Here is a 16,267-nt window from a genome sequence, read left to right as displayed (position 1 = left end):
TTTCAAGGTAATAAAAACTTATTTAAGAACCGATCATGAATGTACATAGAATAGATATGTCAAATATAATCAAAATGTCACACATACCTAAAGAAACACTACAATTTCAAAATTACAAACTCATTATGCATACGATAAATTTCCTCAACAGCAAAAGGCCCACATCTGATTTGATTAGCACGAAAGAAGATGCATGATTTAGAGATAAGTGTATATGTAGAATCGACACTATATTAACTTTCCACAATTAACTAATTTCGAACTTTTCTTTGAAGTACCCTTACAAAAAGAAAATGATGTTGCTTTGAAATACCTATAAATAGGCTTCACGTGGCGAAATGCAAGCCAAAAATGACAATGCTTGTGTCCGTCACATGGGGGACTTACTTGTCCCTTCATTTATGGTTAACAAATTTTTACCGTCTAAATATCATAATCGAAATTGTTTGTTCTCTTTGTCATCATCTAAAGATCATATCTATACAAATTTATTAAATTTGGAGACCTTTTAATAAGGATGTAACTTGTTACTAAAACCATTGATTGGTTGAACACCTATGGATTACTAATCTTCAAATTGAATGATTTTTTGCAAACATGATGTTTACATGATTACAAAAAAAAGTCAACGTTTTTTATTATAATGTTTGAACAGTAAAGGTTCGTTAATCGTAAGTCAGAAAGACGAGTAAGTCCCCCACGGGGGAACACAAGCATTATCCAAACACTCTGAACACTGTAAGTTTTATAGAAAAATACTTCTATATATCATAATACTTGAGGAAAAAAAAAAAACACATCTTATCTATTTCCATGTCATTTAGTTTTTTTATTTTGGTATTACAAAGTAAGTGAGTTTTTTTCCATGATATTGAGTTTGAACAAGTTATTTTTCTTCTATTTTAAAGTGTCATGTTATCAGTGGCTTACATGTAACAAATAATTTTTTTTCATCTTTTATGCACAAAAAAAGTATGATATATTTTATGTTTAAATTTGTGAATAAACATAAAATAGTTCCATATATAAACATAGTTTATGCTTAAATATGTGAATTAGTACTAAAATGTCCAACATTTATAGGTTATGTTTAATTTTGCCAATTTGAACGAAGAGATTCTCATGCTATTGAACACAAGAGATATTGAAATCTATATATGTATTTAATTGTTTCTAATATTTTAGTAACAATGGATTAATGGGTGGTTGATTTAAGATCACAAAGAATTTCTCCTAACGAAGATAGAGAGTACATGCAGAATTTTATTTAAAACAAAAGAAAAACCAAAAACAAAAAAAACTTATTCACAGGGTTGACTACGACTTAGAGCTTGCTAGCTAGCTCTCCAACTGAGACCAAATAAGTTTGGTCAAAGACTACTGCTTTGCTGGATGATACTTACGAGGTCACCAGATGTGCACATAATAATTTACAACCAGCGTTGTTTTTAAAAGGTTTTTTTTTTTTTTTTTTCAAAACCATGGGAAACAAAACAAAAGAACTCTTGATTAAATAAGTAGTCTTTCATACGTGTGTGTATATGACTTTTATATTCGTATTGAGATGGAGACTTGAGGGCAACGGGGAAGCTGCGTCTAGTCAACATCAAAGTGGAGTAATACTTTGTCAAGTTAATCACGATGACATTTTCTTTTGTTTTTGGTTTAAAAAATTAATGTTACCAACTACTAGGAAGTTTAGCAGAATTATAGAAATATTTGTCATTCACTATTCAGAAATTACATTTTCTTTAGTTAAAATCGATAACAAAATTTAATATAAGACATAAATTTTAGTTAGACTGCAAAAACAAGACACATGTCTTCAACATTTTACACGAATCTCGTGCATTTCTTGAATGATAGCATATGGATGATTTACATTTTTTGATGCATATAAATTAAAGATATAAGAAATTGCAATCGGTTGATTGTCCAAGTAGATAGGGGCTTCTTCTTTTACTCGATAAGTCCCAAATTCGAACATTTTCCATTCCTAAGCATAGTATTTAGAGTTAATTTCACTTGTAAAAAAAAAATATATATATATATATAAAATATAAAAAATAAAAAAATAAAAACTATTAAGAAAAGATGGCAGTGAACCTTTTAGGTAAAATCCATTATATATGAAAATCATTATGATTACTCTGGATATTAATTAGTATAAACTTATCAAGATAATGAATTTATGAGTCATTTATATGCGATAAATATTTGATTAATCAACAGTACTTGGTTTAGCCTTCACAAATCTTCAATAATATTGTCATATGCCTGGATTGTACTTAGCATGCCTCCACAAAAGTCATACGAAATTGAAGAACAAAAATAACAGAAATTAACAACACCTTCACCTCATTTATCATTATGAAGGGCAAACATAAGAACATCTAAATTACATAAGAATATTTATCTTTTCCATTAGAAAGTTAATCACATTACATATATGAGACTAATGTTAAAAAAAAAAAAAAAAAAAAAAAAATCATATTTATGTATCAAATTGACGTACAACATGATGTGACAAATGATACACTAACAAAATCTAACAGAATCCTACCATGTGGAAAATTTACACGAGATTCGAATTTCCTCCATATTTTTATATGAGTAAGTACAACACGACACTCATTGTATGATCAGGGGATAAGCCTGGTGAAATGTTGATGTGCATAATCTCCCGCATTTGAGACCCCAAATTTTTTTCTTTCAACCCATTCATCTATATAGCCCCCTTTCTTTGAAAAATCTGACTCGATCGTGATCACTCTTCCCCTCTATTATTTTCTACCTTGCAATTGCATGGGCCATGCATGTAATCAATGTGCATGTATTCGTTATTTGCTTTCGAAATTTCTCCGACCAAGATAAGATGTGTTTGGCATTCCACATGCGCTTAAGATTCAAATCATGGCAAAGCTTCGCGCATATATACCAAGCATTTAAAGGACTTTATATGCAAACTGTATTTTTACATCTTCCAAGTTTGAAGTGATTTTTAGAAAGGATCTTAATTTTAATTTTCTTAATTATATTTTACTTTGTGTTTTAAAATCGTATCAACTTATATCTTTGAGTTGTATATGGGCTAAAGTGACGAGTGTGAGATTCATTTATGATTTAACGTGATGTAAAAACACTCGTTATGGAGCTTCGGTTTCTCCTAAATCAATGCATTGTATACCACAATAATAACCAATTACACAGCTTGGTCCAAATTGTGCAAATGTGGCTATACGTGCATCAACCTACATCTCTCTTGACTTACAATTCCTTCATTCTCACAAAACATTTGTCGCACTGAAGAAGGTGATAATTTTTAACAAGATACCGTAATACAACTCGAACTTGGCACACAATTTGTGTACTTGTGTTGATACTGAAGAAAGATGAAGTCCAACCAGTGGCGGATCCAGGAAAAAAAATATTCGGAGGGTCACATGTAAAAATTCACAAATATTTCTTAGACATATAACCTTAAAAATTAAACTATGTTTCCATCATTTGTAATTTATACAACAAATAACAATACAAGTTACAATTATCCTCATTATCAATAGAAGAAAAAACATTGCTCTCGATATAAACCACTATGCTATCACTCAACTACAGATCTTCCATTCAATATCGCAATGGACTTTTCAAAATATTCATAGCGAAAAATGCTTTCTTCATCAAAGGCTGAAGCAATAGCAACAAGTATAACCAAAGCCAATGTAATTAGTAAATACACAAAACTTAACTCATTCAATATCTAGATAAAAACTTTCATCAATTTATCAACACAAATTGAAATGGAGCTATAAAACATAAAGTCAAGCAACTAAAAAAACGTAGTGTATATTATTTGTTGAAATATAATTACAAAAAGGATGAATATTATTATTCATTATTATTCCTTCTACATAAAAAAGAGAGTAATTGCACTCATTGTGCTGACAGGATTCTAGACTCAATAGATTATGCCACGTATCAAAATAATACAAGACGTCGTTCACAAAATAGAAAAATAGGGTTTCCGGTTGTCCTCCTCGAATCGCACAAGGCCTCATACTCTGCAAGACTGCAACCCAGTAACTGACGGCGATCTCAATGAAACACAAGGGAAATCTTTTCCAAATTTTAGACTTTGGATTATGTTTTGGCTGATAAATTGCCCATTTTGTCAAATGTATAAAGGGCAATTCCAACATTCAAAAGGGCAGCACTCAAGTTATCTATGAAAATTCACAAGAGTTCGGAGGGTCAGCTGACCCTCCTTGCCCCTTAATGCATCCATCCTTCAGTCCAACTATAAAACTAATTGTCAATATAGTGAATAGTTCAATTATTTATAAGCATATGCAATGTACCTTCATTCATACTCTCAATACGTTGGCCCCCTCATGTGTGACAATTTTCAAGCTTAACACGTGTACACAAATTGACATAAAGCATGTGTAGCAGTTCGCTTTACACATGTGACAACCTACTTTGATATCATGAAAGAAGTTGAGATTTCACCATGAACCTAATTGGTAATATGGGAGTAACTTAACTACTTATAAACACATACAAGATCCTGTATTTTCCAAACAGACTCTTAACATATAATTAGTTGACATGAACTCTTAATTAGTGCACGTCATAAAATTACATTTCATCGTTCGAACTTGTAAATATTAGTATTCTCAAGATAAGTTTAATAATGTTAAGGTTATACTTTAATCATTGCAATTTAGTCTAAAGTTACACAATAATACAAGGTAAGGTTATGCTTTTTGGTTATGCGTAGATGCAATTGCATTACAAAATCATCGTTGGAATTAAAGAGTACAGTTACCTTTTGAAAAAAAAAAAAAAAAAAAAAAAAAGATACAATAGTCTAACCATAAAGAAATGGGCTTGGGCCTCATACACAGTTGTGTCAAAACCGGCAAACCCGTTAAAAGATCCGATAGGTGGCGTCAGGAAGACCAAATGACGACACCACCCCTGAGAGACCGTTTCAGTGACCTTGTCCGAAAATCAGAATCTTTCCCCAACGGCTACTTACAGAGAGACAGCCAAATTTAAAACTTAACGACTCTTTCACTCTTCACTGACCAATCTCGCTTTCGCTGCCGCTCACGCAACCGTACGCTCCTCTTCGCTCTCTCCCTTGCTTCGCGGAAATGGAAGAAGAAACTCAGAGCGTGCAGATCGACGGCGTCCACGAAGGTGGGGACGAGTTTTACGAGAAGATTGAGGCGCCCAAGTTCGTTGATTTCACCGAACCCGACCCATACCGGCCCGACGACCGTTACTGGTTCTGCATGCGAGTCGGTTCGTTTCACTCTAACCCAGTAACCCATAAGTTTAATTTCTTCCCTTTATTTTCAGTAATCAGAAAAAGCTATTTTGCTTTCAAATTTTGAAGATTTTTTTAGATTTTTAAGCTTGAAGATGAACTTCGTGTTATTGATTGACTGGACTTCGTGCTATTGATTGACTGGTTAAGTGTGGATTTTAGCTTCTGATCTGTTTTGAATTTGATTTCTGCTCTGGTTTGTTTGACTTGGAGCTCTCTGTTTGGTTGCTGGGAAAATTGAGGGGGTAAATTACTAAATTAGGTGATGGGCTTTGAGGAAATGAACAAAATCAACTCAAAGATGATTAATTTGAGTGGAGCACTATTGAGGGGATAAAGTATTAAATTAGGTGATGGGTTTGTAGAAAATGAACAAAATCAACTGAAAGATCATTAATTTGATTTTAATACTTTTGAGTGGTTGATCCAGTTGGCTTTGGTATTAAAAAAAAAAAAAAAAAAAAAAAAAACCCCTTTTTTGTTGTGGTAATGAATTTTGAGTATGTTGGGGTTTGTTTTGTAGGATGTGATCAGAAGCATGAAGAAGAACTAGATTCAGAAGCGATTTACAAGAACTTCGTTCTTCGGGTGAGTTTATAAGTTCCGGTTTTCGTTTGAAGTGGGATCACATTAGTTCACTTTATTGAGATGTGAAAGTATTTGGAGTTTGCAGGTTATGGCAGCAAGAAGTCCTAATGTGAAACTTAGAAAAGCACTGGCCAGAAAAGCACCAAGGTATACATGCAAAACCAAAGCTCTAAATGGCGTAAATTCCAATTCCTTTTCCTACTTCTGTGATTGGGCTTCTAACAATACGATTCTCCTTTTGTTTGCTATGTACTAGTTTGAAATGCCCACTGACAGCTCCCGCAAAATCTTCCAAGCCTAGAGTATCAAGGCTGGCCCTGATTTCTTCCTTCTCTCGTAAGATGGTCAATGCCGAAGATAAATCCAGAAAACCTCTTCATAAGATCTGTGCAACACCAAATGTTAAGGCAAAACAAACGTCTGCTGTGTCCAAGGCTCTCACTACTCCAAGGAATCGGAAGCAGGTCTCAAATCCAGATACATTTCGAAGTGTTAGGAACCCCAAACCAAAGAATGTTGTGGTGCCAAAGAATAGGGTGGTAGCCAAAGCTTTGGTCTTTCACTCTCCGAAGAAGCCTGTGAGAACCAAGGCTTCAACGGAGTGGGGTACTCCTATGGGAAAAATTTGTTCAGCCATGAAGAAACTTGAGATCACTAGCGGGAAGAAACATGTTTTGGAGTGTAACAAGCCATTGCCCTTAGATACTTCAAGAAAACAATTTAGAGGGCGAGAGGTCAAAAGCCGGGTTTTCAATTCTTTGCATTCTAATAATTGCAAGGGCCAGGAAGTTAAATCCATGAAAAGAAAAAACATGGAAAAAGACTTGAAACAGTGTTGTGATCCTGTGCCTCGAGAAGAGGTTGATGACAATGATTCCAGTGACATGGAAATTGATGAAAAATCAAGGAAAGGTACACTGGAAGGGTTCTCCATATCAGGCACTTGTAAGAGTGGTAGACTGAATGGTAAGAATCAAGTTGAAATCCTATCCGAGACATCGAAAGGCGATACTACCTCATTGTCAAGTTCTGAAGAGAGGGATTCGGAAGAGAATTACAATAAGGAAAGCGCCAATGATGGAAACAGTCATCAAGAGAAAACGAAGTTAAGATCAGAGAAGAGGAACACCCTTGAACATGTGGACGACGATGATGATAAAGAAAATGCTTTGGCCTCTGACAGCAAAGCGAATGACAATGAGGTCTTGGAGAGTGATGATAAAGAAAATAATACGGCTTCTGGTTATAACAGGTGTGGTTTACTTTTCATTTTTCTATAAATATTCTTTTTCTTAGAACTCCATTGTAATGAAATTTTGTCAATTGATGCAGAGAACTGAATATCAATGATCATTCCAAGAGGATAAATCTGGGCAAGCATGATGCTTCAAAAAACTCACAAGAGGTTGCTTCTATTAACCCCTTCAAGATATACGAGAAATGAGAATATAATATCTTCTAAGTGTTTATGTTCATTCAACTCTCCCTCATGGCTTTTAATTCCTGCTAACACTTGAACAATGATACAGGTCAATCAAGCAGATAAGATTCAGAAAGAAAACTCCACATCTGTTGCCAGCAATGCTAAAGGGGTGAAGTATAGGAGACCAAAGCCTACAAATCCGAAGCCTTTTAGGTTTAGAACCGATGTATGTGAAACCTGTTGTGACCAGTTTCTTTGATTAGCAGTTATAGCGTTGATGCTTTATCTGATATGTTTTGGGTTCTTTTTAGGAAAGAGGGATGCTTAAGGAAGCAACTTTGGAGAAAACAGTTCATGCACCGCTGAGGGAGATCACATTAGTCAGGATTCCAAGGGCAAAGTCAACAAGCAAACATCAGAAAGTGATACAGGTAAGTCTGTAGTTGAACTTTCAATCACTTCTTTTTATCTTGTCATGAGTAAGGCTCCCGGCTTATGCATTCTTCGTTCCTGATCAGATAACTAAAGATTGCCTAGGACAAAGTGAACATGAAAATGATACCCAGGGAAGCTGTGAAAAGAGATTAGACAGAAGGACACGACTTGAAGAAAATGTAAGTGAGGGAAGATGGAAATGGCATATACTTGAAGGTTCCTTGCATAGAGATCTGACCAAGCTCTTCTGGTATTATGCAGGGAATTAAAGGAGTTACTTGTTTGAAGACCCCAAAAGCTGACTCTGAACGAAAAGCATCTGTGGTGACTCCGCTAAGACGTAAAGTTTCTACTTATGAAAATTCGAGCCCTGAAAGGGCACAAAAATCAGAGAAAGAAAGGGCGAAATCACCAATGGTGCAGCAGAAGTCTGTGAGACCGAGAGGGTCAGTACTAACTTCGTTTCCTCATTTATCATCTTTAATGACAAACAATGTATATTCATCAAAACTTAATCATACTGGCATTTTCTTATGCAGGGTAGATTCAAGTAGGAAGAGAGCAATGGTTTCCTCCAAGACACCTTGTCAGCTTAGTGTAATAAAGGAAACTTCATCAACAAAGATAAGACCCAAGAAAGCAGTAGCACCCTGCAGTGTTTCTCCGGCAACCAAAGGTTCTGCTTCTGCCCCTTCGAGATCATTGTCAAGGGGACGAAGGCCTACAACCATTCCGAAAGAGCCACATTTTCACTATATCCACGTACCGAAGACCTGCGCTGGGCTGCACAAGGAAAATGACTCATTGGATGCTCAACAAAATTAAGCCTTGTGTTGTTGTGTGATGAATTGTTGTTTGTTCAATAACATCATTGAATTGTATTTGCTTGCTTTGCTTGAATGTATTCTGGTTGTGTTAGGGTTTTGGGAATTGTTTGTTCATGAGAGGATTGAATTGTATTCATTTGAAGGGCAGAGGCAATGTACTTGTCGTCAATGAAAAATGAGAGGATTGAATTGTATTTATTCATTTAAAAGAAACATGCAATATTTAGAGAGAGAATTGAAATCCTTTCCAATTTTCTAATTTGAAAATCAACATTTTCTATTCACTATTCATTGGCTCCCCTCTCAACGGCCCCCATCCAATTCCCCGCCTAGGGTAAGGGTTTCTGGGTTTTGGGTACCCGAATCCTGGGGGAACGCTACACAGTTTGATAGAACAGTCCAATACTTCCATGCAATTATGTGCGTTGAACTGGAACCGACTTGTTTGCAAACTGCTTCTTTGTGGATGTATGAACTCCTTGAGAACATGCATGCACGGTCTCTAACTGGAGTCTGCACCCAAACGGGAAGACCGTTGCTTATTCTCTGGTACGAATTTTTGTATGTCTTCCTATTGTCCTTTCTTTATGTGTTTTAGCTTCTCAGTTGCAGCCACAAGTTCTGCAGCTGTTCCTGGTTCATTAGCAGAATGTCCTGCATCAGGAATAACCTGTTAAGAGCAAAATGATTCAGTGATAATATATAGCAGAAAGATGGAAAGACTAGTGCAATTAAGGTGAGTGCAATTAACGGTACACATGATGCAGGATGCTATGCATCTTACACAGTTCATATACATAATACATTACAGTGGGTTTATTGGTAAACGATGTGACCTATACAATTTATTGACTCAAAACTATCGTACGTTCTCTTCTCGTGTAGATGTAAGTTTTATACCAGCGGGATGGAATGGTATAGCCAAGGGATGAACAAAAATCAACATGTTTGGTATATAAAGCCGTAACCATTTCACAGCAATGAATGGCTTACTTACCTTGAAATCAGCTTCTGGCCATGCTTTATGAAGATCCCAAGCTGACATCATGGGGCAACACATATCATATCTTCCCTGTAAAGTCAGTTGTTTAGTTCTTTCAACTCTAAATATATCAGATTCACAATGAAACTTCAAGGCACACATAAGCACATGTTTGAAGGAATGACTTTACTAGATGTGGAACTACTGTTAAACACATTTATCGTACTAGTGTAGAAAAGAAAGGATAAATCGTTTCAATTCGAGGATCCCTTTATTGTTTGCAAAGAGTTGAGTAAAAGAAAAATGAAAGCTTTCTGGTTATCTAAGGTTATAACTCTCTAATGACAAACCATATGTTCATGGGCAGTGGCGGATCCATAGTATGGAAGGGTGGGCAGCATCGAAATTTCTCCCTACTGGCCGGTTTTGCCCACCCAGCAGCTGGGGAAGGGCTTGGCAGCAGAGGCTGCTTCATCCAAGGACCGAAGAAGAAAGCTTCAGTTATTTATTTTTTAAAGGAATGTCTAAATTGTTTAGCACGGCAAAACTCTCTCCAAACTCTTTACATATATTTGATTATTTTGACAAGAAAACTTGAAGCATGTTACATGTATTTAGAGTCATAATTTGCAAGAAACCCTAAAGAATGTTATGTACACCCAAATTCAACCACTTCGTCAATCTAATTTTTCCATCCCAACTTCCTTCCTCCATCCGTTCAGCGTCACCATCGCTATGGTCCACCCACCAAGAAGACAACTTGGTCAAGAACACCACACCATGTATGCATTATATAACCTAAATCTCAAATTTCAAAGTTTAAAAAAAGCTTTGCTGTCTAAAATAACTTATGTGTTATACTTCGCCCACCCTGAACAAAACTTCTGTATCCACCACTGTTCACGGGTATTTTTCTTCTTTTTTTAATTAAGATTTTGTTGGTGTTCACTGTCGAAATGAATGCATGGGAAAATTTACATGTGCAAAATTATAAAGTAAAGATCAACATTTCATGCAATATCAAATCTCAGTTGCTACTTCTAGTACTCTATAACTAAGTGTTTTTCTAGAACAGAAAACTGTAAAATTACCAACAGAGTGGACAAGATGGCCACAACAAGGGAAGTAGAAAGAAAAAGAAAAACATAGAGACAATTTTCTCTTGAGGCATGATGCACACGCAACACACCCAAACTAAATGCATAAAATCGGACAGCAAGCAATGGGTCTATTTACTCCACTTTCCGTTTAAAATTTGAAACTATGTCTTAAATATGTTACTTATGAACTTCTAACTGCTATTGAAACAAAAAATCTGACATGCGAACAACAGATGATACATCATTAGGCCTCCTAATATCAAGCGCAAATCCAAAGAGATTAACTGTTTTCTATTCCAATCAAAAGAGCATGTCCATGATGTTTTGAGGGGAAAAATTGCCTACCTGTACAATCGTAGCTTTTATATGCCTTATCTTATCAATGTTATCTAAAAGGAACCCATCCGAAGGGAAAAATCCTCTGTTCACAAAGTAATGATTTTCGATCCTTGCGAATGCCTGGATACAACAAAGAAAATACCATTGTCAATCAAAAGGGAATTTCAGTCATCAATGAATAAATCATGCAAGATCTTTTATACTCATCAGTAATTCAACCTACCAATGAAAACTTATTGTCCTCCGCTTTCTTGATGTTCTCATTATTTGGAAGAAGATGGGCAGTCATCATTTCCCACATGGTCCATGCTCTAGCAGCTGCATACCAAGATATGTGGAAAGAGTTAAGGGGAGCACCGATAGAACAAATCCAAACTCACATGACAAGATTAGAAAAGTAACACAAGGGAGGACCAGTCCAATTAGTGCACAAGAGGCTATTAAGATTAGACTCACATGAATGTTCTCATTTAATGGCATTGACACTAGATACATAAGACCTGAGGTATGAACCATACCATTCAATAAGATGACCTTAAAAAGTTACTTAAGAAGTTAAGAAAGACAGCACATGCCTAAAGCCAGGCAAGTCTTACTTGTATTCCTGATAATCGGAGTTTAATCTCTTTTTGTACGCACCAACAAAACAGTCCCTTCCGTTTTCTGGAATAAGATCTCGAAATGGCTACCACGCTGGATTTTGAAATATCAGAAGCAATCAGCCGCTATAAAACTAATAGACATGCCAAAACCAAGCTCATATTATAGTATGCATGAGGTTATCAAGCATAGTTACCAGGAAAAAAGAAGAAAAAAAAAGAATCCTTCTTTGTTGATGATTTTTAAAACTAGGAATCATTTACAAGTTCTATCAACTTCTAACAACACTACATCAGAAATGCAAGCCTCGAACAAATTCTTTGTTAATAATATAAACTATGGACATGTACTTCAAAACACCTATCCTTATAAATTTAAAAGAACTATCCGTAAGGTGGATAATATGATTTATGCCAACATAAAAGAATTGTAGCATACCGTCGGGGTATGTGGCAGCAGCACCACCCTCATAAAACCAATCAATCTCCTTCTTTCTTAAAAGAAAAATCCCTCTAAGAACAATTCCAGTAACCTATAAAAGCACGACAAAAAAATAGAAAACTCCATCATATGGTAGAGAATTTCAAAGTGTAGATGACCTGTATGAATAGGTTTGGAATCCAAGCAAAAGAACTAATGGTAAATCAACAAAAACTATGAACCTTGTCAATTTGTGATTGGCTATATGCAAGGGCAAGTGTACTCCCCCATGACCCACCAAAAACCTAGATGACAAAGTAAGAAAAGTTCTTGTATTTAGAATCGAAAATATGAAAGAAGCATGTTTTTCTTTACCGAGAGCTAGAAACGACCTCTTGACCTGCCATTCTGGAATTTCCAAGTGCTCCCTGAGCTTTTCAATGTCACTAATGAGATCCCATGTCGTGTTTTCAACCAAGCAAGCATGTGGGGTACTTTCCCCCGCACCTCTCTAGCAATACCGAAATCATTTCAGATATCAAATGTAGGACGAACTAAAATGCGTCTAATAACTTATCATAAAGGTTGAAGTAGCAACCTGATCAAACAAAATGATCCGGTAAAACTCAGGATCAAAGAATCTTCGATTACTTGGTGAAGCTCCTCGTCCTGGACCCCCATGAAGAAAAACTACAGGCTGCAGGACAAGATTCAAAACATATTAAACCAAAAACCAGTATCAAAAATCCCAACCCAACACTGTTAATATGGTAATTTCATCACAAAGCTGAAGACAAAGTTACTGAAGTAAATAGTAATTGACAGCTGTCAAATGTTAGCTAGGAAAATTATCTTTGTAATTTACCTTTCTGTTAGTTTGTTACTTTTAGCTTTCCTATAATTACTCAGTTGTAACTTATCATTACTTAAATGAAATCATATCTCAATGAAAGCAGCCTTCTTCAGCAGAGCTCATTTCCAAGTCCTACAACTTTGAGAGGATTTAATAATCCCCGTTTTTTAAAAATTTGGAATCTCTAATAACTGAAGAATCATGTTGATCAACATCAGCCCAATTGGTGTTTGGATTCTAGAAAACTCTAGCAAATACAGTAGCAAGCTTGGAAGGCAGAAGCTTCTAGAAGACTTTGTCCAGCTGCAAATGGAACTAGATTTTTCTAGTTCAAATCTGCATGTTAAGTCGGTGTGCATGCATATTAAGCTAGAAAGTTCTAGCAGCTTGCAATATTGTGTGGCTATTATGCAAAGCCTAGGACGGTGGCAGTGTGTAAGTCGGCAAACCTCACACTATAAATATGTGAGGTGCTAAACTCGAGAAATGATGTAAGAGAGAGCTAAGTAATCAAGAAAAAAGAGAAGAAGTAAGAATCAAGAGAGAGCTAAGTGAGAGTGAGAAGTAAGAGTAGTCTTGTGAGGAGTGTGAGTGGTCTAGAGTGTGTCTCTAGAAAGAGTGAGTGTCATAGCTTCTAAAGAGTGTCCTTGAGAGTTTGTGTGTTGTAATATTTTGTGTGTGTAATACAAGTAATTTGTTTACTTGCGTTGTCTCTCCAACACTTGTGTTAGAGTTCTGTACTCTAATTTTTTCTCAACAATTGGTATCAGAGCGGTACAATAAGGGACCGTCTCTAGTGAAGCTTCCAAGAATCATGAGAAGTTTAGTACTTTGCAAGATTGTTGACTAATCTTGTTTGGCTTATCTAAGTTCTGCTGACACGATGTCCGATCTTCAAGTTGTTGGAGCAATCAAGAAGTTGAACAACAAAAATTACAACACATGGGCGACGTGTATGGAGTCTTACCTACAAGGTCAAGATCTTTGGGATGTCATCGGCGGTAATGAAGTTACATAGCCAGAAGAAGACACCAACGGCACTTTGCGGAAAAGGAAGATTAAGGCAGGTAAGGCCATATTCGCCTTAAAAACCATAGTTGAAGAAGACATGTTAGAGCACACAAGGAAAGCCAAAACACCGAAAGAAGCGTGGGACACCTTCGCCACACTATTTTCAAAGAAGAACAATACAAGACTGTAGCTTCTCGAGAATGAGTTGTTATCAGTGGCCTAACAAGACATGACAATTGCTTAATATTTTCACAAGGTAAAGTCTATTTGCCGTGAAATTTCTAAGTTAGATCCTAGTGCTACCATTGTAGAATTCAGAATAAAAAGAATAATTATCCATGGTTTGAGACCTGAATACCGAGGCTTCGTTGCCGCTGAACAAGGATGGCCGACCCAACCATCACTTGTTGAATTTGAGAATTTGTTTGCCGATCAAGAAGTTTTGGCAAAGCAAATGGGAAGGGTCTCTTTAAGAGGTGAGGAGGAAGCACTCTACACCAATAAAAGTAAAGCACGCTTTAAACAACGTGCTGGTGGTGGGTCTCAAAGAAATGGTGACAAGGCAAAAGGTCATCAAGGAGGAGGGAGTTCTCGGCTAGGCGGAGCTCCAAAGTATCACGGCAACCGTGGTCAGTCCCAGAATAATAAAAGGTTTGAGGGAAAATGTTACGATTGTGGAAAGAAAGGCCACATGGCGAAGGATTGCTAGTTCAAAAAGCCCGCAAAGAGTAACGTCACCAACTCAGAGAAGAAAAGTGAAGATGATTGGGACGCCGTAACGTCTCTAGCCTTGGAGGAAGAATGGGACGCAGAAGCATCTTCTTGGTGGTGCTAAAAAAACGAGTCATTGCCAGACTCCCAGAGAGTTTGAAAATAAGCTGCAGCAGAAGATGGGGGGAAAAACTATTCGAATCCAATCGAGACCAGATGAGTCTGAGGATTCGCTTGATGGTGATGATATTGAGCAAGCAGTACCTCAAAACCCTTGGCAATCTGGCATATATCAACAACCCGAAGAAGATAGACCTAGTGAAGTGGAAGTATCAACTCCATAATCACAACTAAGGAGGTCAACAAGAATCCGGAAGCCAAATCCTAAATACGCCAACGTAGCCATAGAAGAAGAAGCAGTTGAACCTGAGTGGCTCAAAGTTGGGAGAAAAGGTCATTGCGGTGGAGCTAAATCAAGCTTGGAATCTAGTGCCAAAGTGACGAGATGTGAAACCCATATTACACAAATGGGTGTGCAAGAAAAAGCTCTGACATCAACTCGACACGGAGGAAAGAATGAGCTGGTGTTGAGAGGGAGTGTTGAAGATCAACACCAGCCCAATTAGTGTTTGGATTCTAGAAAACTCTGGCAAATACAGTAGCAAGCTTGGAAGGCAGAAGCTTCTAGAAGACTTTGTCCAGCTGCAAATGGAACTATATTTTTTCTAGTTCAAATACAATAGCAAGTTTGTATGTTGTAATATTTTGTGTGTGTGTAATACAAGTAATTTGTTTACTTATGTCGTCTCTCCAACACTTGTCTAAGAGTTGTGTACTGTAGTTTTTCCTCAACAAATCACACTATATAGTGAACAAATCAAATTGTATCTAATAAAAACTCTAAATTCGAACAACAAATGCAAAAACTAAGTCGTTTATTAGGACGAAGAATTGCAACTCACAGGGCCGTCGGGATTTCCAGACAGCTCCCATTGTGTGGATGTCCGAAACCTTCAGAAACCCGGAACTGTCCGGCTCGATATCCGGGTACAGGTTCCGTTTCGACTCGGGAAATTCATTCTCCGATTCCATCGAATCGCTTGCCAGTTTCGGCTCGCTCTCAAAGCCCAGACTTTGCCCGCGCAAAACTGTTTTCGGGAATTCCTCTTCCCTGCATTCACAAACACGCCGCCAGTTTCCTGTCAATGTTGGAATTAAAGAGAGTGAGGAGTGAGACACAGATATAGAGATACCAGTGAGGTTGTTGGAGGAGAAGGAGAGGGAGGAAGGTGAGGGAGTGGAGATGGCGGTGGGAGTGAGGTGGAGGGATGCGCAAGAAGAGGAATTGGCAGTTGACACCTTTCCCAAGGAGAAGGAAGTGAAAAATCGGATCATTTTCTTTGTAATTCTTATGCCGCGTTTGGTTATGTGGGATTAGAATGGAAGGGAATTGAAATAAAAACAAAATGGAATCTTAGGTTAAAAGAGGAGGGAAATAAAATTAGGATGGAGAGGAATCCAAAATTAAAACAGTCCATAATTTTATATTATCATTGTTGTTTCACTTGATCATATTTTGCTTTAGATTCTATATTATATGTTTTCTTTGCCATGTTGTTGCATTGCACCAATAATTAAGGTTAAGC

The 16,267-nt window shown here is 36.7% G+C and overlaps 1 protein-coding gene and 1 pseudogene across 3 annotated transcripts; one reads left to right on the top strand and one right to left on the bottom strand.

Annotated features, from left to right (window-relative positions):
- The first annotated feature begins 4,995 nt into the window (after positions 1-4,995).
- On the top strand, positions 4,996-8,848 carry LOC137724889 (uncharacterized). 2 transcript variants are annotated; one of them, XM_088694644.1, is made up of 10 exons: positions 4,996-5,307; positions 5,856-5,920; positions 6,006-6,067; positions 6,177-7,172; positions 7,253-7,325; positions 7,450-7,569; positions 7,655-7,774; positions 7,862-7,957; positions 8,040-8,224; positions 8,318-8,848. In XM_088694644.1, the coding sequence occupies exons 1-10, from the start codon at positions 5,157-5,159 to the stop codon at positions 8,601-8,603; spliced, it is 2,154 nt and encodes a 717-aa protein (XP_088550770.1). In that variant the 5' UTR covers positions 4,996-5,156; the 3' UTR covers positions 8,604-8,848. The 2 variants fall into 2 exon arrangements, with proteins under 2 accessions (XP_088550770.1, XP_088550769.1); XM_088694643.1 differs by having other exon boundaries at positions 5,039-5,307; positions 8,040-8,848.
- Positions 8,765-16,178, bottom strand: LOC137724888 (proline iminopeptidase-like; annotated as a pseudogene). The gene is made up of 10 exons (XR_015962857.1): positions 15,584-16,178; positions 12,645-12,743; positions 12,447-12,557; positions 12,289-12,351; positions 12,065-12,158; positions 11,629-11,719; positions 11,250-11,358; positions 11,033-11,146; positions 9,603-9,677; positions 8,765-9,275 (listed from the first exon to the last, which is right to left on the bottom strand). The product of XR_015962857.1 is annotated as a proline iminopeptidase-like (transcript).
- Between the last annotated feature and the right edge of the window lie 89 nt (positions 16,179-16,267).

Source organism: Pyrus communis, chromosome 5, assembly GCF_041283825.1.
Source record: "Pyrus communis isolate YQ-2024b chromosome 5, ASM4128382v1, whole genome shotgun sequence".
NCBI lineage: Eukaryota > Viridiplantae > Streptophyta > Magnoliopsida > Rosales > Rosaceae > Pyrus > Pyrus communis.
This window is presented reverse-complemented; position numbering and strand designations above follow the sequence as displayed.